Source organism: Triplophysa dalaica, chromosome 11, assembly GCF_015846415.1.
Source record: "Triplophysa dalaica isolate WHDGS20190420 chromosome 11, ASM1584641v1, whole genome shotgun sequence".
NCBI lineage: Eukaryota > Metazoa > Chordata > Actinopteri > Cypriniformes > Nemacheilidae > Triplophysa > Triplophysa dalaica.
In genome coordinates, this window is record NC_079552.1 from 15,271,910 (window position 1) to 15,298,283 (window position 26,374).

A 26,374-nucleotide genomic window follows, 5' to 3' on the forward strand; every position below is an offset into this window, starting at 1 on the left:
TATCACCCAGACAAAGAGGCCCGATTAAAAATGCAACAAGGTGTTTTAGACAATGTGGGATATCAATCCAAATACAGGCCCCATGAAAATAATCAGCCCCTGGTTATCAATAATAGATGTGTGATCCGGCTTCTATGAGAGGTATTGTGTAATGCTTTCACGGGATAATGGTGAGTTAAGTCAGCTGAATGATCTTGGCCTCCGTAAAGTTATATGAATGCTGTTGTGAATTGTAGAGACTGTTTTGTTGTTAGTCACAGATTAAGAGTATATGTTGTTGTCAGATGTTTAATGTCTGTTCTGAATGTTGCTTGGTCAAGGTAGTGTGCTAAAATATAGAGCTATGGTGTGAAACGTAGTAAATTATCTGTGATATTTTTTTGCGGACACTTGGGTGCTTTATCAAGCATTAAAGTCAGTCATGATGTATTGATGTACTGCCACTGTACTACCACTCAACCGAATATTCACAAATACGATTTTGATTTCGGAAATATATAAGTGTGAGTAAATGAAAAACAACATTTTCGGGGGAAACAAATCCATTTTTACCAAACAAAAAACTTTGGTCATATGTGGTCGGTTTTAAATAGTTGTATATGTATGACAATGTTTTAATGACTTTCTCTGACTTGGAAAAACAATGAATGCTCTCAGAAATGTGAACCTGATCCATGTTTGGTCCAATGATTTTGGGCACAAGCATACAATGATACCCTGTAGTAATACTAATGAAAAGGAGCTTATCGTTCATGCTGAACATAGTCCCTGTGTAGAATTACTTCTTAAATAGACCCCTGCCTTTGACCCAATGGAGTGATCAGTACAGTTCTCCACTGTTGGGTACACAAACACCTTGTCTGGCAGGAGCAGATTCCAGTCTTTAAAGTTTGAGATGCTCACTCACCGGCCAATAGCCCTTTTGACCTTAAGGGTCGAGAAGGGCCATTCACCTTACACCACACAAAAAATACTTTTCCATTCCCTCGAAACTTAACCTAGGCCAGTGACAGAGCGTTCCATTTCCAGTTTTAGAAGGGACTAGTTACGGTAACTCCCTCTAGAGTCTTCTATGGGATGCTTTGCAGGACAGGTTTTATCATGCGTTTTATCATTATTTTGCTACAGTATAGTCTGTTGTTAGCATAAACTTGACTTCCCTATTGCTTGAATGGTGTCCTTTATATTTTAAATACACACAAACTAATTATTTTGTCCCAAAAATTCAACCCAGGACATTATTGAATGGGTGTTGTGCATCGATTGTTTTAAACAGGAGCACTGAGAGTCCAAAACAGGAAATATACATTTTATAAGAGTTTTCATTCACTTATTGAAATAAGAAACTGTTTTTATGTATTGGTGTCAGTTATTTTTATAAATAAAGTGGACCAAGGTCTTAGACACTATGACAAAGATGGTGTTTGAAAAGCAACCTCATTTAGTTCAATTAAATATGGAACCATATTTTACATTGAGAACTCATAATATTTGCATTATAACACAAGGATTTTTTAAAATACTGCAATCATCCAAAACTTTGGGAAAACTCGCACCATCTCAAATCAAAAACAATTTCTGCTTATTTTGTGGCCAGTGCTGCCAAAGTCCGTTTACGGAAGTTGTTCCACTCGTGGGCCCATGTTTGAAGCATCTCTTTCAAAGGTGGAAGGAAGATATTTAAAAAATCACTGGAAAAAAAATCACAATTAAACAGCACATTTCAGATGAATGATTAAACCTGATATGGACTGTACTATAACTTTTGGCTTACTAAGCTTGAACTGCGGTAAAAAATACCTCTTTCGGATTCGCTTCAGCTTTTGCGGATGTGCACGGACTAGCAAGCTCCACACAAGAGCCCCGCCCTAGAGAATCGTCAGTCATTATCCTTTGAGGATTGGATCTATTCACTGGAAGGCGGGACTTTCTTCGCTAGAGTGGCCAGATTGTGCATTGCTTATCTCTCCATTTATTAAAATGGCAGTGACGCATCTTGTTAATATATATTATCTTTGGTGCTACATTTCAGGCAGACAACCCAAGTAATGTTTGTTTCCTAGCTTATTTTCATACATGTTCTTTGCGTTATACATTATTTTAATACACACTAGTAGAAAAGTCATTAACCTACTGACGTGTGGCGAAGCAACGTTTTCCTCGTCCATTATTATTCTCGGGATTAGTTCTATATATTCGCATAAATGACGCAAAAGACATTGCATGATCTGTAATGTTAGTGTGAGCTGGGGTGTCTTTACACATTCGGAAGTTTCAAACTTCGCACAAATAGTTAAATTTGCATTTGTGTGCTGCTGTTTCTGTTTCAGCTGACAAAGGGACAGTGTGTATAACACATGCAGCAGCTCAGGAAAGATCAAATGATTTGACCTCTGGAGCTCTGCTGGAATGAGGATGCTCCACGTAGTCTATAGTAGCACAGGACTTCTCTCTCTTATAAACCTTATGTTATACAGTATCACAGTATGTTGTGTGTGCAAGCTTGTGGCTTCCATGTAGAAATACAAATATGTCAGACTCTTTGCTCTAAGGCATAGCTGGTGAGGGTTGATCAATAGTACTTGCAGTTTAATGTACAGATGTATAAAAACTGCCATCTTTAGATCCGGAGTATCTACCCTGTATTGTTTATAATCTGTAGTCTGAATATGAAGAATAATTCAGGGTTTTCCTCAGATTGACTGATTTCTTTCTGTAAATCGACAATACAGATGTTGCAATCATCTCCCGGCTCTAAACCTGAGTCTACCAACAGTGATGTGATCTTTCATCTCACCTTCTTCAGCCCATTGTATTTACACTCCCCCAGCGCCATCAGTTCACTGATATAGCAGCTAAACATAAATGATTAATCCAGTGCTTTTAAAAACGTCTCTCCAAGAGACACTTTCACATGATTAAACATTCCTTTTATGAGAATCTCTGTTTTCAGTTGCATTTGGCTAGACATAAAGACAAAACCTGAGGAGCTCAGATTGCGGCTGTGTCTGAATACATCTATTTAGCATTTTAGGACATGGTAAACACGTTCAATTGTGTCACAGTATGAGGCAATGAAATGATGTTTAGATTAGGCAGCGCACAAGGCTTTGAAACACAGCCTGATTTTATGGCATCGGTTTCAGTTTTATGAAGTTTCCTATGTGTTATAGCTCCTCCACACTTGTAGTATGAGAGGAAATGAGTTGTGCTGATTATCGAACAGCTCCAGGATTAAACTGTTCTCAACGGACCATCACTAATGATGTCTTTCCCTTTTCTGTCTGTTCTTTCTGTGTCTCCCTCCAGGTGGTGTTGGTCTTTGCACTCAGCATTGGCGCTCTTGGAATATACTTCATAGACTCTTCAGAGTGAGTATTACTTTGATTTAACTCATAACTGAACACTTAACTAAATGATTTGTGACAAAAAACTAAAACGCAGATCTTAAAGGGGTCACATGACCGGGCTAAACCGAATATTATCATTTGTTTTAGATGTAATGCAATGTGGATACACGAATAAAGGTTAAAAAACGCTGTATTTTCCACATAACCTGCATGATTGTATCTCCTCTTTGCCCCGCCTCTCTGAAACGCGCAGATTTTTTACAAAGCTCTTCGCTCTGAAAAGCATGATGTGATATAATTGGCCTGTTAACCGGTGCATAGTGATTGGTGTAATACTGCAAGCGTATGACGGAAATGTAACGCCTTACCATATTTGGAAGATCAGGTTCCAAAGCAATTATACTGACAGGTACGGCCACCTGTATACATTTTGGCGGTCTTAGTCAAATCATACCACGAACTGACATAGATTTGTGGGGGTGTGGTTACCCGAGACGTTTAACTCAGGTCTGGGTGAGCATTCACTTTTACATAGAATGCATCTTTTGTTCCGACACTTTCATTTTTGCAATTTTACGTGTCTAATACATGCATGGGCAACTTATGACACACCAAAGACACAGAAAAACAAGTATTTGCGTCATATGACCCCTTTAATGAGTTTTGATTGAAACAAGTGACTTTGTTCACTTTTCATAAATAGGGCACAACACATGGGTGTAGACTTTTTTCCTTGTTAACAACATTGTTCATCAATAATAAACGGACTTACAATATATAATGTAATATGCATAACATTAAATTAATTGATTATTTACATTCATGCATTTGGTAGTTTTTCATCCAAAGCGACATTTGGAGTGAGGTGTGTAAATGATGACAGAATTTTCATTTTGAAGGTGAACTATTTCTTTAAGGTACTATTCTCCCAAATTGATAATGATACCGTGCTAATGAATGTTACGTTGATATTGCTAAAGATACCATTAAATAATTCAGGTTTTTGTTCTCTAATGTTGGAATGTAAAGTCAGCCTCAGTGTGGTGGGATTATTTTGTCAATGAAAGCAGCCAGGTTAGTTTCCATGGTTACATTAGGCAGAGTATCTCTGCCGACCACCCCTCTCCCATATCCTTTGAGATTAACTTCAAATAAATAGTATTTTAACCATTAGTATGCTCTACACAAAGCAAAATTTGATAAATATAACGGTTATTTTATTGTGAAAATTAAAGATTTCTGTTTTGGCATCAGGCTAAAACAAGGCAGAATTCACTTTGTGCAAAAAGCCAACACATGCGGTTTAAACCCAAGCTGGGGATTTAAACACTGAACACTGAAATGAGTACAGACACTGAATGTGTACAGTCTTACGTTATGAAGTCATACATACAGCCTGTGTGTGCCTGCACTGACTGTCAAAGCATGTTAGAGGAAAGATGGGCTTGATGGGAATTTTAATCCCTGTATTGCTTGATAAAGGGTATTAAAAGAAATAAAGGGTAGGCAAAAAAAAAAAATATCTGGATTTTTATTTTGAATGCATGTTTTGACACTAGAACTTCTTGTTATCTGCTTTTTATGAGAAAAGCATATTTGTAGGCTATTTTGTATGAACATTCATTGTGCATCTACATGATTAATGTGGATTTACATCTTGCCAGTATGAGGTTCATAAAAATAATGAAATAGTTTAAAGAGTTTATTAATTAGACTTTCTGAATGTTGTTAAGATGTCGGGTGTTAATGTTACATAATTTAATAAATTAGTATGAAGGTTTTTAAACTATTCTGTAAAATGGTGACCCTTAAAGGAATAGCTGGTGACACAAGAAAATACAAATTAAAATTGTATTCACCCAAACGCCATCTTACAGTTTTATTTTGGCTGACAGTTTGTTGTTTGACAACAGATTTATAAAAATGTTACTTTTGTGCTCCCTGCCAGAAACAACACAATACAGGTTTAGACTAAACCGTTTAGTTTGACACAAGCTCTCATTTTTGAGAACTATTCTATGAAAATTCCAAACAGATACTGACTGACGGTCTGAGCCAACCTGTCAAATCTACTGCCTGTGGTCTCATTCAGGGGATGTTTTTTGCAGACAAGAGATGTCCTGAATTTACTACCAATGTAGTGTGGGTGGACTGAAGAGAACAAAATGATCTGCCTCTGTTATTGAACTGGAATTGTTGTCAGATTGTGCAGCACACTGTGATCTAACCATTTCTGTCAAATACATGAATGATAAGGTGGTAACCTGCACAAATGTCAGGTAAGACAGAAAGAACTTGTCTGTGTTTTGTGGTTTTATATGTCTTATGGATCTTGGATGCACGTCTTCCACCCTGTTCGTTTCCAAACCAGGTTATGACAGCAGGGCTGGGTGCTGTGATGTGCTACTAATGATCTACATAGACTTTGGCTCTAGAGTTACAGCCTGGAGTCTTGGCAGCTTAAACTTCCATTTCTGCTGTCCTCGCTGCATAGAGACAGCCACGTTCTCACCCTCCAAGCCTGCCGCTGCGACACCTCTCATCTGACCTCTGTTACCATGTGACTCGAGCGCTAATGGTCTCGATAATGGATCATCTGTCCATGACTCTCACGACTCATTTGGGCTGTTAATTATCACAACTGTTTGAGAACGTCTGGAACGAAACAGTTTTTCTTGGTTTCACGTCTTCTTTGTAACAAGTGTAAACATGGCAGCACATCATATCCGTTTTTGAACGTATGTGTAAGCGGACGACGTAATCGTCCGTTAAAAAACCTATCAGGAGACGTCTAAAGTGGGACATTTTGAGTGATTGTGAGCTGATGGTTACTCCCTTAGGTAACTCAAAGTTTGATGGAGGTTGAAAGCAGCAATTGCAGGCGGGAGGAGTGTGCACTTTTTCATCACTTCAGCACATACGGCAAGCTTTCAGGGGGGGCATTTCACTCAACGCTGTGGGCACACAGCTCTCTCTAGTGGCCAAGCATCACCCTCCCCTGAGTTTCTGTTGATTATCCACCTTTTGTGTGAGGAGTCACTTTTCAGGGCACTGTTACTTTTGGTCAAAGTGATCTGCGAATGCGGAGTTCATTTGAAAGGACTTTCCAGAGAAGACCGGTGTTTGTTGCATGGCTTTGTTGAAAGAAGCCATTTGATGAAACTGCAGTATAGCACCTGTTGCACCTGTTGCAAAGAAATTAAAGGGATAATTCACCCTCAATTTTTTCCAAACCTTTATAAAGGTTGTTGTTCTGTTGAAAAAAACTGCAATTTAAAGGTTGAGTAAATGATGACAGAATTTTGGGGTGAACTATCCTTTTAAGCATTAGGCAACAGCACTATTAATGTATTGTTTTGGACAGTAACTCCTGCAATATTTGTGCCACAAACATAAATATCATAAACCTTGAGCTTTTTTTCCTAAAGCTAGCTTTTGGATGGAAATTTATGGAATAAATCTATGTAAATATGTACAAAGATGTGAGTATGTCTTTAGCAATGTTTTTGTTATTTTTTATAGACTTAAGTAATGACTGGAATTAACATTTATTAGTTTTGTAAAGAGAAAAAGGTATTTGAAATAAGCCACAGCTTCACCCTACATCTTTTTCGGTTGAGTTGTAAATCTTACTGTGAATGTATTTTACACAAAACATTATGATGTTTATTATTGTGAAAGGAATTATCTTTGATAACCTAAACAAAATGCAAGAAATTAAATAAAAGTAAAAGTAAACAAAGCCCATGAGGTAGAGATATCTTAGACATTGAGACTCTTTTGACCTGGACCAGTATTCAACCTCCACAACTCCTCACACCTTATCGACTCAATTACGACACACAAACAACTATTCACAACATCTTAGGAACCAAATAACAATAAATTGTCAACCACCTGCAGAATCCGAGTCTTCAAATTGTCTTTACAAAGTATTTACATCTATTTCATTGCCATTACTGTATGTGAATTGCAGGTGGAATTAACTTTATATAATAGTACTGGGTTGTAGTCTCCTAACATTGACGTTTCATCGTTATATTCTCAATGGGAGCCGTGTGTACTTTTCCCACTAGATCACAATGTCTTTTTATAGGACCTGAACAATGAGGCAAGAAATATGTAGGGCAACACCAATGAAAGCTCTTCTTCAAGGGATGCCTTTATTTTATTTTTCACTTATGACATTTTGGGTGATCAGTGCACTATAGTAGTTACATATAGTCATGCCAGAGCCACATGGTATTGAGTTCTGAATTACAGGACTGATAATAGCGAAATGAGACGAGGCTTAATGATTTGTTTATGCAGTCATGTCAGAATAAATGGTCGGTTCTATATAAAGCTCTTAGACTGAGCTGTATTAACCTGGAATGGCTTTAGGACACGATGTTGTGAAAGGGCAGGGAAATACAGAGTCCATTCACTAAGAAGCCACTGAAATAAACATCCTGGCACTGCAATGCAGGGATGAATAATCCACCCCATTTAATTCTAGTGAGAGAAAGAGAGCGAGAGGAGGGAGAGAGACAGAGAGAGAAAGGTCATGTTCTCCAAGATTCTGACACATGACCATGTCTGATATCAGACTTCAACGTCATATATGACTAATAATGCATTACAGTGGATGCATAACTATTATTAATTTCAGGCTTTAGCTATTCTGTCTGATCTCTTCCCACCAGTAAGCTTCGGCAGTATGTTGAATGCGTTTTCTGGTCAAAATATCACATTAAGCAAAATCGAAATTGCAGTATTGAATATTGTAATCATTTTTTTAATCTGTCTAGTTTCGCAGTCTGTCCTTACCTCAGCTCTGGAATGTCAGAGATTTATTGGAGTTGACATCACATCACCCTAATGTTTCAAAACAAATGTGAAACAAATACATTGTGTGTGTGTTCCTAAACTGAATCTGCTTAGACCGCAAAGTAGAGCAATGCAGAATAAGTCTTCAAACACTCCCTCCTCTCGCTAAGGAGGCCACATTGTGAATGTCATTTATTCACATAGGAATGAAGGTTTCACACTGTGCAGTTCTGACTCTGCATCTTTCTGTGGTAACAGGGTTTAATCACTAAAAGAAAAGTCTTGATGGGGGTCAGTGTTATCCACAGCTGATCTCATACTGCGTGCGCTCTCTTAGAGGGGCTGAATCAGTGACTAGATAAGAAACGCTATTTCAGTTAGCATATTTCACATTAGCTTGCCATTTATGTGCCGAATGAGCTTCTATATGTGGCAGCCTTGCATTGTAGGTATATAGGTAACAGCAGAGATTACATATTTTTATACGTAAAACCCACAAGTTCACGAGTTAGCATTTTAGAACTTCTGGGTCCATCACTCCAAAGTCTATGGGTTTTTTGAATTGCATTAAATAAGTTCTGTGGTTAACAAAACCTCTAAATATATTCTCATTTAAAGTTACGACATTAAACGCACTAGTTGTAACCCAGTTGTGATTTTTGCTAACAAGTTGCTAAAAGCGACGAAATCCTTTGGCGGGTACTATTTAACGGTGGTTCAGGGTTTTTTTGCAACCCGCGGGTCCCGCTTTTATGAAATGATTAGGCCTGCCCCGCACCACTGTATCTATTTTTAATACCTGCCCCGCCCGGCACCTGTAACCATTAAATAGACATAATAGGCATTGTAATGTAAAATGGACTTTATTTCAGCCTTAAAGTGCTTGAACATTAGAAACATTAGATCACATCAGCTTCTAAATTGGCAACAACATACGCTTATGAATCATAGAAACGTGCACTTCACGTAGTCTAATAAATCGTTACTACTGTTGTCTCTTATTTCTGAGAACCGGTCCCAAAAATTCGATTTAGCAGCTTGACCTTCTTTTCTTTTAATGATGTAAATTCCCGACCTTAATTTCTCCCGTACCTCATGTCCCATCATCACTTTATTTCTCTGTCTGTTTTGTTGTTGTGGCTGCCGGCGGGAGGTGCTTGGTGCTTACGTGACGTGTTTGGATTGGGGACATCGCGCAAGTTACGTTACTATGGGCTTATATATTGTAACCTTATCAAAGAACCTAATAAAATATGAAACTATATATTCCAAATATATAATTTAGGCTATAGGGAATTGCAAGCAACATACACTTTAAGATTTTTTTTTTTTTTAATGACTCGTCCCAACCCGCACTGCAAATAAAGTAACAATTTCTTTACCCGCCCCATACCGACCCACGGTTTACCCGCGGGTTATGAGACGACCCGCACATTACTAGCGAGAACATAAGATGTCATCACATATATAAATCTCATAAATAATGCAACACAGACACAAATCTCTAAAAACAGGGAATTATTTCCCAGGGAACACGTTTTAATAAAGTTTGAAAGAGTTGTTGTACACTCTTAAAACATAAAGGTGTTTCATAATACCATTGAAGAACCCTTTTTTGTCTAAGTTGTTCCATTAAGAACCTTTAACATCTAAAATAACTTTTCTGTTTCACAAAAGGTTCTTTGTGGTGAAAAAAGGTTCTTCGTATTATACAAAGATTAGAAAGAACTGGCGCGGCGCTAAATTCTGGGTAGGCCTATACAAAAATGTGTCATGTCTGAACCACTCCATTTGTTCAGGTGTCTTTTTTGTGAAATATCATATCAATATCATTCTATGGAAATGTATTTATTATTAAAAATTATTATTTTCATTAAGAGTACAAAAACACCCGGCCATTGCTTTGTGTGTTTTTCCTCTTTTAGAAGTGCACACAGAGAGCACCTCAGGGAGGTATTAAAGCAGAAGGGCTATTTTTAGAGCCCTGGCTGAGGTTTTAGCTGTCTGGTGCCCTTGCAGGAGCTAAATCTCATAGAAATGGTGCCTTGGCCTAAATCAGTCGCTGTTGTATTAACCTAGACCTGCTGTGTGCTGCCCTCCAGGCTCCAGCAGTGGTTCCCTATCCGAAAATCCTCAGTGAGACTATCACCCTCTTTAAAGGAGTACTTCACTTTCAGAATTGATTTTCATAAAAAAAATCCTCACCCCGATGTCATCCGAGATGTTTGTTTTTTTCTCTTTAGTCGAAAAGAAATTAAGGTTTTTGATTCATTCCAGGATTTTTCTCCATATAGTGGACTTCAATGGACTCCAAACGATTGAAGGTCAATATTACAGTTTCATTGCAGCTTCAAAGGGCTTTAAACCATACCAGACGATGAATAAAGGTCTTATCTAGCGAAACAAACAGTCATTTTCTAAAAAACATAAAAATGTGTATGCTATATAAACATAAAAAATTTGCCTTGCTCTGTTCCGCGATGATTGTTCATGACTTCACGTAAGAAGTTATTATGTTGAAAACTTGCACGTTCAACTTGTAAACACCGACTCGGAACTTCCGCCTACGTGAAGCATGAACTTTTCAACTAAATTACTTATTTTCTTATTTAAGTCATGAACGCGCATCGCAGAACATAGCAAAGCGAGCATTTCTCTTTATAAAGCATATACTTTTTTCTTTAAATGACCGATCGTGTCACTAGATAAGACCTTTGTTTATCGTCTGGTATGGTTTAAAGCCCTTTGAAGCTGCACTGAAACTGTTATTTAGACCTTCAACCATTTGGAGCCCATTGAAGTCCACTATATGGAGAAAATTCCTGTAATGTTTCCATCAAAAACCTCAAAAACATATTTGATGACATGGGGGTGAGTAAATTATCATGAACATTTATTTTGAAAGTGAACTACTCCTTTAATGTTCCCATCGATTTAGTTGTTGTATCATTTAACCAGCACTGTAGCGTGCATATTGTGTAACAATGCTTATTGTTTATGTAATGGTGTGTTTGACCCTATCAGTACATGGGACAGTGATCCCATGGCATTTAGTTTGAGGATAAGCATTCAGCTGTATCCCCTCTTCTGAATGAATGTTACATTGCAACATTGTTGTAAAAGAAGAAACAGAGCTAGTTTTAAGTAGGCTGCTTTGGGCTTTGTTTACAGTTTACGGACATTGCTCTTCGTCGTAAAGAGTAATAAACAGTACACTACTCTTATTATACTTTATGACTGTCTGTAAACCATCTAGTGTGAGTTGGATTCTAAGGAGCACCTAAGAAGTGTTTACTTCCCTGTTTAGTTGGCCTTCTGTAGCTTTCTGCTGATCCGAAAGGGTCATATAAAGGTCTGGAAAGATATCTTCTAATGGCCAAAGAAATACTGAAAGACAACATTCAGGCCTTAAGGTGGGCTAAGGAGAAGGGTGTTAAAGATTTCACACCATGGATATATTCTCCCTCGATGCCACATGTCAGCAGATCTCATGTGAAGTGACATTGAGCCTGCGGATCTCATTCTTAAGTTTCACAGTATGCATGTGCTGACGGTTGTTTGTGACGCAGCTAATTGTTACATAATAAAAACCTGTTATTGGCCTTTATGGCACATAAAGTAGATCATTAAGATGATAAAAAGCGCATTATTTAGTTATTAAATGCAAGTGCTAGTTTGTAATTAACTTCCTACAGATCAATTATACTGTCAGTAAAGGGGCAGCACCATGTTAACCTCTTCTCAAAAGATTATGGCTTATGAAATGAAACCTCTTAAATTAATGAATCATTCAGCGGTTGTTTTTACTATCCAAGCTCTATTTAACGGACCAGCAATGCTTTATTTATTTAATGATTTAACAGATGAAAGCAGCCAGTGCTTATAAGACAGTCTTGAATTATGCAGAAGTCTGTTGTCTTGAGGCACAGACTGAAGAAATATGTAGAGTATAGCTGCAATAATAAGACTTCCTGTGAAGTGTGTTTATATACTGTATATATAAATGTATAAATTTGTACATGTATATAAATACATGTACAAATATGACTGTTGTATTGCATAAAAGTGAATATGAACTTGTTGTCTTTCCAGTATTTGAGGTCTAAAAAATACAGTGCATCTTTTCTGTTTTTTTGACCCGTTTCGCCATGTCTCTGCAAATAAATGTAAATAGAAACAATATGTATATTTGAAATTTGGTACAAAATATTGTTATTAGTTCACAGAATGAAACAAAAGTGATCTTTTTACCTGAACATCTACATATGGATAGTAAATTCAGAAAAACTGAATTGATCCTTTGAAACGGTCTCTTAATTATTTCCGCGGCTATTTATACACGCATGCACACACAGACGCAGTTTGTCATACACATATAGTATGTTGTTTGTGTAAATACAACTATTCATTGTTTTTTCGTTTAAGATGATGAAAAATGTAAATATTGGATGAGAGTTTTCTATATGTTCCAAAGTCTCCAATTTATTACATAGTAAATTCCCAGAGCTTGTGCTCTTATTTCATTAAATAAACAGAGTAACAGACGCAATGTTTTAAATGTTTATTTTGCTTTTTTCTCTCCCTAGTCCTATAGAATCCTGTCAGAATTTCTACAAAGACTTCACGTTACAAATTGACATGGCATTCAACGTGTTCTTCTTACTCTACTTTGGCTTGCGTGTAAGTACATATTTACCTTGTAATTGATTCTTCATTGTAACGTTAGCATATGGTCTCTTGATTTGGAGCATTATAACCAAATTTCTATTTCTTCTTTTCTTTCTTTTTTTTCTATTTCTTTTCTTCTTTTACCCAGTTCATAGCAGCCAATGACAAGCTGTGGTTCTGGTTGGAGGTGAACTCAGTGGTGGACTTCTTCACCGTGCCGCCCGTGTTCGTGTCAGTGTATCTGAACAGGAGCTGGCTGGGTAAGTCTCTTCACCTGATCTCCTGTCTGTCTCTGCTTTGGATGGTTCAGCACTGGTGTTTATTCAGGAACAGGTGCAAAGTGAAAGTAGACAACATAAAGGCCAATCTAATGATGAGACAAGGGGAGATTTTTATGATTATTACGCCAAGCCGATAGGGTTGGTTGTCAGTTTCTGTCTCGGGGAAAGCCAAGAATAGCTGTGAAATGTCACTGCTTGTGAACCCGACGTGCGGCAGAGGTGACAGTGGGGCTTGGATGAAGAAGAGCTGGAGGGAGAGTTAGAACTGAACCTGGATCTGTTGTGTTGGCATGAGGATTAAATTGTTGATTGATTAAATTCTAGATTATAATGGATAATATAAACCGGATGGAGAAGCTTTGCCTAAAACATGCTGCCCTGATGATAATGAATTTCATTACTCTAGGTCTGTATTTAAGCAAATTGGTAAAGTGAGAGAGTTGTGAGCTGTGTGTACTTAACTCTTTCAGCGCCATTGACGAGTTATCTCGTCATTTAAAAAAAAATGCTGCCCCGCCAAAGACAAGTTTTTATGACCATCAGTGTTTGTACTGTTGTACAGCAGGTGGCGCTATTACACACCACTGGGAAAAAGTACAGTATCCCAGAACCTAGAACGTATATGTTTTAGCGTTTTTTAATGATTGTTCTGAGGGGAATCTGGACGGAATCTTTGACAAAGAATGTTAATTATCTCAGCTGTTAAATCAAAATGATGCATTTTTGAAGAAACCTACCGCCATCTACAGAGTGATAAAAAATGAACAAATGAAGATAGAAGAATATGGTTTCTTCTGTTTGACCATATATTTTTTACAGAAAATTTACTGTGAGACATAAATTTGGGTGAAAATGTTAAAGAAACACACCTCTGTTTTATTTGTATCCTGTTGACAAACAGAAAGCAGATCAGACAACTGTAGACTCATTGTAAACGCATACATATTCACTAGGGGTGTTACGGTTCTCTGTAAAAAATTGAACTGCACCGTTCTCCACCAATGGTTCTGCACGCACTTGGACCACGACTCAACATAAATCTGACGATGCATTTTTAATATGGTTCATTAACAAAATATAAAACAGACTAACAAAGTTCAGCTAATGTATCTTTGTCGATGGATACACATTTAATACCTCCAACAAATCAAATAAACTAGACAAATTTCAATAGGATTGACTTATGCTGTAAAATAAGCTGTCATTTATGCTTTCATCACCTGGGAGTTGTGATCGCTCACGCGAGTGCAGGTGAGACCTGAACAGCACATGTTGCTTTTTAAACTAAACTCATTCAAACCTTGCTAATTTAAACATTTAAGTGCAAGATGATGCTCAAGAATACTCGCTTGCGCACTGTGAGAAGATCCTAAGCGCACACAGGGATAGTGTTGGACATGGCGCAAATATTGAGTTGTCTTGAAGTCTTGCGCTTAAACAGACTAATTTACACATGAAGTAGGACAACATGCCCTTCTTGTCGAGAATCTTAACCAACATAATAGGTTATGTCTTAAGTGAACGGAGAAAAACAGACGAAAACAACACATGTGTGCAGTGTCAGTGATTTGGATATGTTGCATTCCTCTTAAGGTGACCGCAGCATATTCCTGCTGTCTATTAAAAGTCACTTAAATCACTCACTGCTTGTGGCTCAATAGCTTCTGTAGCTTCAATTCAGATTCATCTTAATTTAATTTGTACATATGCAATGTTATGTTATATTTTATCTATATCTATATACAATATCTAATTTTATTTTCTGCTTTGCGCTGTTGTTTTATTGGTGCTGTTACTTGAAGTTTGATTATTTGTTTATTTGTCAATAGTCCCTTTTCCCTGAACATAGCACATGCTGAACCGAACCAAAACCGCGACCCTAAAACCGTGACAATATTTTTTAACCATTACACCCCTAATATTCACTAGTAATAGTTACACCATATGTGTCATTACTGCTTTCAAAAACAGCTGTGAAAGTAATGTTGTATCCCTTTGTTAATAATTAAGCACTTCAGTAGCCAGCTTTAGAAAACTTCATTCATGTCACTGCTTAAATAATGCATTATAAAAGCAGGAGTACATAAAAACTGTTTTAATTGTGTCTTTCCCCCTCGAGTCAATAAATAAAAATGAAATGAAAGCCGCTGTCATTTGTAGACTAATAACAGCTGTTTGCCTGAGCAGCATATGTAAATATTTGCTTCACATTTTGAGATGCACTTCAAAACAGTATATGAGTGGAAACTGATGCTTTTGTATCACTAAGAAAGAATAAACCTGCATATGCATATGTCGTCTAGTCTACTATAGACAACTTTGCAATACGTAAACACTAGTCTAGAAGCGGTTCTGGTTTTATTTTTTATTTTATTTATTAAAAAAAATTACATTCATAATTCAACCTTAAAAATATTAATTTAAAATTCAGATCTGGTTATAAATGTTGTGTTGGTTGTATTTTGTTCAAATTTTTGTGTAATTTGAAAAAACTGAAACAGGAAGTTCTTCTGGACCAGCATTGCATTGTTGCTATCATCAAAGTGGTCTCTATACTGCAAAATGAATTGCATGTCTGAATCCCCATAGTTTGAGATAATTTAGTAAGTGTCTGATGGACGATGTTCTATCACATGAAAGATAAAAATACTGGAAAACTTTGAGCCCGTCTTTCTTTTCAAGTGTAAGTATAAGATACAGATATGATGCAGATACATAGAAATCTATTCCTTGTGTTTGTACTAGTTTAACAACACCCACGTATGGTAATTTTGCTGCTGTTGATACGTCATAGGATACAAACGTGTTCCTTAATTTAATGCTATGCAGAATTTTAGTTAGAAGTGACTACACTGGCTGATGTCCTGCTGATGAAGCTCTTGGATGAGTAGTGAAACAGCGAATGAATAAATAAGGTTCAATTTAAAATGAATACACGATACATTTTTTGAATTGTTAACAAAGCTCTTATAATTTAGTTTCTTTCAAGTAGATCACATATCTGTATCTAGGATGCTTTCTGAACCACATTCATGTTCCCAGGTATTCCAAGTAGTTTTCTTCCATAACCCTTACAACTCATTATTGCGGTGAAAATTTAGTATTATATCATCAGGCAAAGGGATGTCTAATGGACAATTTTTTTCTGAATGCAAGCAGATTTTCTCATTTAATCAGCCATTTAATATACCACAATAACAAATCTTTTATGTCATTTGTTTAGAACACATAAACATCTGTTGCCCCCTAGTGGTCCAAGTACACTAGTACAGTTCATAAATAAATAATGATTAATCTTTTCAGAAAAGATAATATAAGGAAATTATAATATAAAAAGTGATGAGCGAGTCAGACTCTCAGACCTAATGAAAGGACTGTGAAATGTCAAACTTCTGCAGCAACATCAGCATTTCTTCAACACTGAATTCAGATAACTCTGAGACACACACACACACAAGTGTTATGACTGTATAACAGCATGCTATTCGTTTCTTCTTTCACTAAGTGAAGCAACACTTGATAGTTTACTAGTAATATATAGTAAATATATGGCCATAGGACTTTGAAATATTAGCACTTAAGCCTTACCTTTATCTCCCAGGACTGTTGTTGAATCTTCCAAAAGTTTTGGTTTGGGCTCCTTCATATGCGGTAGCAGCACGTTCCACTTCACCAATAACACGGGGCTGCCTGCGGACCTGCTTGACTTTAAATCGGATATTGTCCAATGCTGATATATAAAAAAATACAAATATCGTCCATTATATATATAAATATATATATTGATTTCCTTGGCAAACATGTCACAGCCATTCTATACTATTTAAACGGTTACTGTGGTAGATAGATAAACACTTAGACCAGTGCTGTACACATACTGTAAATCCGCATTCTGTGCATTGTTGTTTTTAGAACGTTTTGTTTTCAGCTGCCAAATGTGCTCTTATGTTCTACACCCCTGGTCCCAATCTGTTCTAAAACCATAATTACATCAGCTTCATCCAAGGATACCTTCCTCTCACTGAAAACTGGACGTCGATTAATACAGTGGAGAAAGTGCTTTTAATTTGAGCGGGTATACAGAGATCCATTTATGGGAAATATAAATTAATCTCCCTTATGAAGTGCAGGCAGAGTTCTTTCAAACATAAGAGGGTTGAATATGGATTTACACTAAACAAGCTGCCTTCTACCAACTGATTACCAACCGTATCTGACTCTCAGATAGAGTTTGCCCTCTTCAAAATAATCTCTCAGTCTGCAAAAAGACTGCATTAATCATATGACTCATATTTTCTTAGTTTTATTGGAGCATTTGGCTGCCAACTGGGTCCACTATTGTTATTCTGGAAATGTGACGGGTTGTGCGTATCCAGTATAATCCAGTATAATCGCCTGTTAGAAACCATTTTAGATTTAGGTTTGTATTGTTGTGGTTGAAATATGGATTTTTCTATAAATATTTCTATTTCAGGGACGATGTACTGAGCCTTGGGACTGTTTTAGTGTTTTGGTGGCTAGTTAGTCAGTTGTCAAACGCCAAATTTATACACAAAGTTTATATATAGGCGAAATAAATCTCCCAGGCCTGAATATGTTGATACAGTTGTCTGTAACACATATATAGACGGTGCCATATTTTTTTCAATCAAGTCAGTTCCTGAGTGCCATCTAGTGGTTTGATGCAGAATTGCACCATATGGTTGAATGGTCTGTCCTCACCACAGGAAACCCCTCAGTCAAATAAGTCACATAACTATAGAGAAAAAATCACTTAAGCAATCTAATTTGTTTTAAGCCTCTTTCATAACTACAGCCCATTCTCACGTGGCTGGCCTCGATACGTCTAGTGCGTTCTGGCAGATTCAAGCCCAGAGTAATCCAGACATCACTTTATCCCTGTTAACACATGGTCAGTGTTCCCTGATTGAGAAAAAGAGCCAGTGGTTTGTGGCTGTGACACACGTGACATGCTGTTGCTCTGTGAGTTAAGCGATGTGAATGAAGTGCAGTACTGTGAGTGGTGGCAATCTCTGAATGAGCATCTTTCCGTTCTACACATGTGCTTGTTAAAGGGACACTCCAGCCAAAAATGAAAATTCTGTCATCATTTACTCGCCTTCGAGTTGTTCCAAATCTGTATAAAATTCTTTGTTCTGATGAACAGAGAGAAAGATATTTGCAAGAATGCTTATAAGCAGATAGATGTTGCCCCCATTTAAGCCTGCTTCAATGCACAACAACAGTCGCTCTGACCCTTTTACAGCTGCTGTGCTAGAAAGACAACATCATGTTCAGCATAGGTTCAATGGAAATGACTGATGCTACATATAAATAGGGAGAGAGAACTGGATGTGTACGTTTTTAAATGCCTGCATTTTAAGGGTGAATGGGCAATGTAATTAAATAATAGATTATGAACTAAATGTATTTAATACATTAAATATATACTTTTTATTTACATCACCTGAATCCAGTCATTGCCTTCTCTTTAAAGATATATGCAATGCTCATTTAAAATATAGCCAAGATGAGGTGCTTAGACTAATGTTGGAACAGGATTTGGATCTATGATTCCAAAAATCATAGTTTTTGGAAAGAATTATGCCCATGTTTACTGTTTCTCTCAGAGCAGAGATGCTTGCTTAACCCTTGTGTGGTGTTCAGGTCTGTGAGACCCACCTCAATGTTTAATACAAATGATGTAATAAATGTGTTTTTAAGCTTCATACATTTCTGTTTATTTGAGATAAACATGTTTTTCATGAAGATTTTATCTTAAAAATAAATAGATGAATAAAATTTAATTTAATGTGATAATTCAACAGAGGTAAATTATTAATATTTCCCATTATTCGATGTTGTCTTTCTGAAACATTGCATCTCCATTCGCCATAAATCAATATTGTTCGTCACCCTTTTGTTTGTCACTGGGTTTTGCACATATCTTACCAATAAATGACACAGTATTATATTAAGTACAGTGTTTTCATGATTAACAGAGGATTTGGACATCAGAGGATTCAGAATGACAGTGACGGTATGCTTTCTACGTTGCTTGTATTTGGGATAGATTAAAGATCTGTGAACATTGGCTGAGTAACAAAACATAAACACTATACAAGGGATAGATATACAGTTAAGAAGCATCGCTGGGGTAAAAAAAACAGGATGAAACTATCCATAAAAACCGAAGTATACTGAATCTCAGCATCATCATACTAAATGATCTTAACAACAGGATTGCAGTGCAGAAGATATAAACGGTTTTCAACTTTATGGCGTTTCATTTCTAATCACTGAATGATTCATTCAGGATTATTGTTTTGCTTTTTCAATTTAAACAGATATAAATCCCTAGACAGTTTCTGTGCACGCTAAAGCCCATCACCTCAATAAAACAGAGAGAGGGTCAAAGGAAAGCTCTGTGCGTGGGAGTTTAATATCAAAAGATGAGCTCAAATACGTCAGAGGCTGCAGGCAGATGTAAATGTTATCCGATGACGGGTGTCACTGTCTAGGCTTAAAGAGTTGTTAGTATTGTTAAACACAGATTCTGTGGCATACTTCAGTGTGCCGTATGAGGAGATTTTCTCTTTCGCTCTCAACTTTTTGATTTTTCTGATATTGGACATACTTTTTCCGAGCACACACACTTCTTTGACGCTAAGAAGAAACATTGAATATTTTAAGCTTTAAATAAGGTCAGAATCTGGTAATTGTAGAATCATGATCTCCAGTAAGCTCCTAGTGTTTCGAGGCCCTCATGGAGCCCTGGTCACCGAACCGGTTGAGGAGAGCCAGAACCGAAGACGCAAAAAGTCGTGCGGTGACCTGTTTCCAAATGGCTATCGTGTGAGGCTAAGCACATGTCAGTCAGGAGATGGCAGGGAGAAGAACCAGAACTCTATCTCTTCTTGCCTTTGTGGGCTGTCTAACTGGTGTAAGTGATCATTTCTGTGGAGTTGTTGTTTTTTAGATGATGTTTGCAGGAAGCTTGAAGTTTGTTTTGCTTTCTGGCTGTGTGTGCAAAAGGTCTTGTAAGGATTTGAAGTGCTTGTGTTTCCTGTTGCTGAAAATAACTCTCACCCCAGTCTTACTGTGAAAATGATCTGTGCACGGAGACGGTGTAAATCTGGCAGGACTCAAAGAACATTTTGAATCATTTGTGTGAGAATGCAGCGTGAGCAAAGCTGAGAAGATGAGGTGTTTGTGTTTGAGTAGATTTTGTTTTGACGCTCAAAGCAGGAGAGAAATTGGTGTTTATATAAGGAGCTTGCTGAAGCAGGTGATCTTTTCCTCTAATCTGCTTCCTGATGCGCTCATTTCAGCACCTATTTCTCACACGTACACACACAAGTGACAGAGTTCCACAGCTGTTCCTGTTCTTCTCCAAGCTTCAAAAAATACACTTAACAACTGTTTTTTTCTGCATTGTGACTTTTTTTCAGGACCAATCACATCTCGTATCACATAATGCTCATTTAATGTTCCTATAGCAACTGTTTAACTTTAAAGGTTACATTTTTTTTTAATAACGTACTTTTCTTTTTTGCTTTTGAGAAATGTCTTAATACATATTGAAGGTGTCTGCCATCATGGCTTAATCTTGTCTGTCAACTATAAAGGTTTTCTAAAGGAATAATTTCAGACTATTCTTACTAGTAATGCAGTATAAATATTATAAACAGTAAGCAGGTATTTGCCAGAATGTGCTTTATAAACCATGTGCATCTGCAAATTTCCATTTGATTCATTAAAAATAAGCTGACATGTTGACATTTCAAAACTTTAACTAAGAGTTTAACACAATTTACCGTAACCATTTAAGACTGTTAATCCCATGGGATGTTTTGCTAAAAAAGCAAAGCCATGATACCTAAGCAAGTTTTTATTAATTATACATAATAAGATATATTTGAATAGAAAATTATACATTTTACAATTATACTGCAGAAAGGTAACTGTATCAGTAATGAGGATGGATTTTTTTAAATCTGTTAACCTACTTGTAGATGTGTTTCTTGACATAAAACCAAACATAATGTACATATCTTTTTGTGCTTTTAAACAATCTTTATAATATGCATCTGAATATCAGTCATGGACACTTTTTCTTAATTTTATTATACAATAATCATAATGTCAATCAAGAACATCTAGAACATTCAATTGTTTTTACCATTATATTAAAATTTGACTCCATTTCAATTACAACAAATAATGCACTGAGAAAAAATTGGAATGGGTTACGCTAATAAGAATTTCAGCCTAAAAGGCAATAAAATACATAAATACTTCATTTCTATGTTAAAATTATGGTTTGTGCAAGGTATAAAACACAATTTTGTTTATTACTAGCATTTTTTTGTTACAGATTTATGTGTTTTAGTATTAAAATCTTTACTGGAATGATGTTTCATGAGAATGACCCAAGTAGTGAATAAAAATGTTTTGTCTTTGCCATAAATTAAAGCCAATTGGCTAGTGAAATGTAAAAGAGATGCGTTGTTGTACTTCACCCAAAAATGAAAATTCTGTCATCATTTATCACCTTCCAGTTGTTCCGAATCTTATTTATTTCTTTATTCTGATGAACACAGAAAAATATATTTTGAAGAATGCTTGTAACCTGACAGATTTCGCCCCCCATTGACTCCCATGGTTGGAAAAAAAACATTGCTAGTCAAAAGTGCCCCAGACCTGTTTGCTGTGTTTGTTTTTTATTATTTTGTGTTATTAAAAAACTACTATGGGAGTAAATGGGGGGCAAGATCTGTTTGGTTATAAGCATTCTTCCAGATATCTTTCTCTGTGTTCATCGGAATAAAGACATTTATACGGATTTGGAAGAACTCGAGGGCGAGTAAATGATGACAGAAATACAATTTCTGGGTAAAGTGAAAAATAACATTATATACTATGCATGTAGTAGAAATATTTGCTGGTATTTCATCCAAACATATCAAATTGTTTTCACTATATACTCTACTATAAACTCAAATTCTCGCTTTTCTCTTCTCTTACAGGTCTGAGGTTCCTAAGAGCCTTGAGATTGATACAGTTCTCAGAAATTTTACAGTTTTTGAATATCTTAAAAACAAGGTAAGGCCGACAACATTATTGTGCACCTCTCACACCCTCAATAACTCCACGGTGACATCAACACAGTCTCTACAGCTCCTTAGGCATCTCTGGTGTCCTTACCATCAGCGCAGCTCTGAAGCTTTGATCCAGACATCTGCAGGGCTTATAGTTGAGCAGAATGTTTTCGGTTATTCCTCCACTTTGTGTACATTTAGTGTGCTGTAGGTAAGAGAACAGTGCCCCTGTCCAGCCTGATGAATGAGGGTGTGTGATGCAGACAGGTTCTTGATTGATTCCTCTTCCAGCACATATGAAAGATCAGCGCATCCTGATGCCTCAGTGGTATCTTTTAAATATGTCAGGATAAGGAAGAAAAGGCAAAACGCAGTCAGAACTTTATGCTGGAATCATTTATTTGTTTCTTTCAATCATATTTCAGTTGAGAGATATTGCTTGGATATATCACAGAAATGGCACAGCCGTCTACAGAATGTTACATTACCACCATATTTGGCTCACATCGACCACAGAATTATTATGGTGTGTTCAGGCTGACAGCGATATGGCAGCGACAACGTGAACATTAGTCATTTATTTTCAGAGACAGTTGGCTAATTGAGGCACTGCTAGCACAAGTAGTTAAAGAGTTACATTTTATGCAAAGACGACACAATGGGCCTCATTCATGAAACATTTGTGAACATATGAGTAAATTCCGAGTAATTTGCGCATAAAACAGACATTTTAGTTGGATGGTAAAATGTGAGGATGTTAATGAACTCGATTCACTCGTAAACAGGGTGCGCATGCCCTCTCATTTCACTATTAGCACAATCCCCGCCTATGAACTGCTACGCAAATGACGTATTTAGGAATGATGGAATCCTCTGGACTTCATTCTCTGGCTAGGCTACATATATTGCATAAATGCATAAGATACTTAAAGACTATATGCCTACCAATAAATTAATTAATTGGTGTCCACCAAAGCGTTTTTAGCCAGCCAAAATAATAAAACCTGCTGCTCTTCTGACAACGACCAGCTGGCGGCGCCAGAAAACGCTTTAGAGGCATGGCACGTTATTCTGGAGATGCGTTGGTTGCTGTGATTGAGAAAATCCGCAACAGTTAGCCTACTTGTTACTAGTATATTATTTTAAAGAATATTACTAAATATGAAAATGCAGTAATAATATTAACTTCTCCATTGTTGTGTATGATGGTCAATGTAGTGTTTGTCTCCACTGTGATTGGACAGGTGTGTGAAAAATAACGGCGACGAGCTCTGCGTTGTACCCAAAGTTAAAAAGTTAAAATGGTGGAAGTCAGGCCAAAATGACTTGTGAAATATCATTGTCATCCGTTTGTCTAAAAGAATTCAGAACCTTACGTGCGGTTTTACGTACTATTTACACGTGGTGTGGAGCAGGTGTACATTTTTCTTTTGTACCAACTAACATTTTGAAAATACAAGCATTTTCATGAATACAAAATTTACGTTAGAATTGGCTTTACACAAAAATTGGTTCTCGTGTTTCATGAATGAGACCCAATGTCAGGGTCCCAGTGTCATTTGATTTGTTGGCTGATAACTTGTGTATTCACTCCCAACGAGCAGCGCTGTTTCAAGGCGTGGCCAATACTGGCCTCTCGTGTGTGTGTTGGGCTCAATAGATGACTGATCTGTACGTCAGTGTGATGCGTTTCACTTTGAGAGGTGTGATGTAACTCTCGTCTCTCACAGTAATTCCATCAAGCTGGTGAACCTGTGTTCCATCTTCATAAGCACATGGCTCACTGCTGCAGGATTCATTCATCTGGTGAGTGTTTAAAAACACACACACGCCCCTCTCTTCCCATGCCCATGGAGAAACTGAGTAAGAACGGAGAGCACGTGCAGATCTGTGGGAGAGACAAATTCTCTTAAGTGGACGTGACGTCTGTTCCTGTGTCCAGTATGTGGTTTGTGTCGTAGTTCATCGAAAGATTCAGTATTTTTGTTTTTTTCCTTTTGCCTGTTTTTATCAGGATGTGCCAGAGGACATCTGTGCCACTAGATGGCAGCAGAGACTCTGATCGCCTTTAAATCCTCAGTTTGGTTCTTTTCACAATTCATCTTTGTGATATCGTATATGGACAGTAGATGGGTGTAAGAGACCGCGTTTGGATCCAACAGTAATTTGTTTCACGCTCTCCCTCCTACAGGTGGAAAACTCAGGGGATCCATGGGAAAACTTCCAAAATTCTCAGCCGCTCTCATATTGGGAATGTGTGTACTTATTAATGGTCACTATGTCCACTGTGGGATATGGAGACGTCTATGCAAGAACCACTCTAGGACGCCTTTTCATGGTCTTCTTCATTCTCGGTGGTCTGGTAAAATCACTTCTCTTCTCGTTGGCACCCTGCCCTGCACCCCTACCATTCCTGCACTTCATTACAACTGCCATCTATATCAATTAAGACCCCCTTTGATATGTCTTTCATTACCTTGACTTCATATTGGGCTAAATTGAAATGCTTTAGCATAATGTCCAATGTCTCTGTAATGTTTGTAAAGGTCCATCACCCTGCTTTAAATTCTACATGCTGAATGACACATCCTTATTCACTGCCCCTTATTAGGCTACACGTTGTATTTAAATGAGGATGTAAAGAAGATGTATATTGACGATAATGTTGTTGCTATTCTCTTAAAACAGTTTTGCGGTTTCAGGAGATCCCATCCTTCTGTTTCCCTCCCCAAATTCCAACAAACACAGTGGCAGGCTGATGGCCCATAGTCCCGCTTGAGCGTCACCATGGCAACGCCAGCCAGAAACGTTCCGATATGCATGCATAACTAGCATATCATAACCTACTCTGTCGGCCTTATGTCTGAGTTTTTTGTAGAAAGCCATAGGAATAGGAAATGGTTGAATTGAGGTTTGGACATTTGGCAGGTTGAGCCTAAACCTTTATAGACGGTTTCAAAGTGACAACATAAACAAACGTTACTGCACATGCGCGCCTTCGTTGAGTGCCCTTTACTCCCGGTACACATTCGCAAACAATAGAGTGCCTGTAGATTATTTCTGATAACAAGCAAAAGAAACCGAGAAGCTAAACTTGTCTCTCCAATATTTTGAATTCAGACTACGATACCAAGCTCAACCACTAGATGTCAATGTACCATAAGGTTTCTTCAAATGTGACAAAACTACAAGTGTTTATCTGATCAAATTAACATACAACAAAATTCAACAAATCATTTATTTAATGCAGTTATTTTACAATAAAATAATAATATAAATTAATGTGAACATAAATAAAATGGTATAGTTATATTATTAGACACTAGTCAAAAGTCAAATGAAAGGGTCTGTAAATCAAATGATTTTTAGACATTTTTTGATTGAATCATTTAGTAAGTCAGATTTATTCATATATAAGGTCTGATCTTCATGTTTTACTGAAATAGATTTTCTTCCATTTCTTTGAGTAACAACTCAAACAACTCTTTTTAAGTTATGACAGCTCCAAAGAACCAATTCAGAGAAATGAAATTCAAACTTTCCAACTCAATGTATCACCCCGTGCTAGGGTTTAGTTAATACACAGACTCAAGATGAAGTTATAAATCACGTACAGAGATGATCTCTTATGAAGTTTATGCAGCTGTAATTCAGGACAGATGCATTCCATTTCTATCATAGGACAGAAAGAGCTCCAGCCTCCCAGGAGTTGCCATAGCAATGTGTTATTTCTTTGTTTTGAGGAGGACTGGAAATAATCACGACTCTGCAGTCTGTTTTATATCAGGTGTTCAATTAATGACTTCAGTATGGAAAGGTTGTAAACAGTCACGTCTGATCATTCAGATGTCATAATTCATCAAGGCCCTCGAGATCAACAGCTCAGAACTCTGAAGGACAACCTGGAGATGAAGAGTCCGGCAAATACGGCGCGGAGATAAAACAGGACATCGTCGAGGCTGCAATCTTGCAAAACACATCCAGCTCATTGAAAAAACACAAATGAGTCTTAATGTGCTTTGCAGCTCTGGGCGATCATGCTGGGCTATTCAAATCAACTTGCCACTGCTTTAGTGTTTGTTGGACAAAACATGGCATGTAGGTTTTTTCTTCTTTCTCTTCCTGTTTTACAAGACCTTTTTACTGTCTGTGATTGACAGATCGC

The 26,374-nt window shown here is 37.2% G+C and overlaps 1 protein-coding gene across 12 annotated transcripts in view; it reads left to right on the forward strand.

Moving 5' to 3' along the window:
• Positions 1-26,374, forward strand: part of kcnma1a (potassium large conductance calcium-activated channel, subfamily M, alpha member 1a) — a 158,676-nt gene that overhangs the window by 69,144 nt on the left and 63,158 nt on the right. For all 12 annotated transcript variants that reach the window (XM_056760388.1, XM_056760383.1, XM_056760392.1 and 9 more), the window contains exons 3-8: positions 3,310-3,371; positions 12,746-12,839; positions 12,976-13,087; positions 22,138-22,213; positions 23,940-24,015; positions 24,401-24,571. In XM_056760388.1, coding sequence (XP_056616366.1) covers positions 3,310-3,371; positions 12,746-12,839; positions 12,976-13,087; positions 22,138-22,213; positions 23,940-24,015; positions 24,401-24,571 — 591 coding nt within the window. The remainder of the gene's footprint in view (positions 1-3,309; positions 3,372-12,745; positions 12,840-12,975; positions 13,088-22,137; positions 22,214-23,939; positions 24,016-24,400; positions 24,572-26,374) is intronic.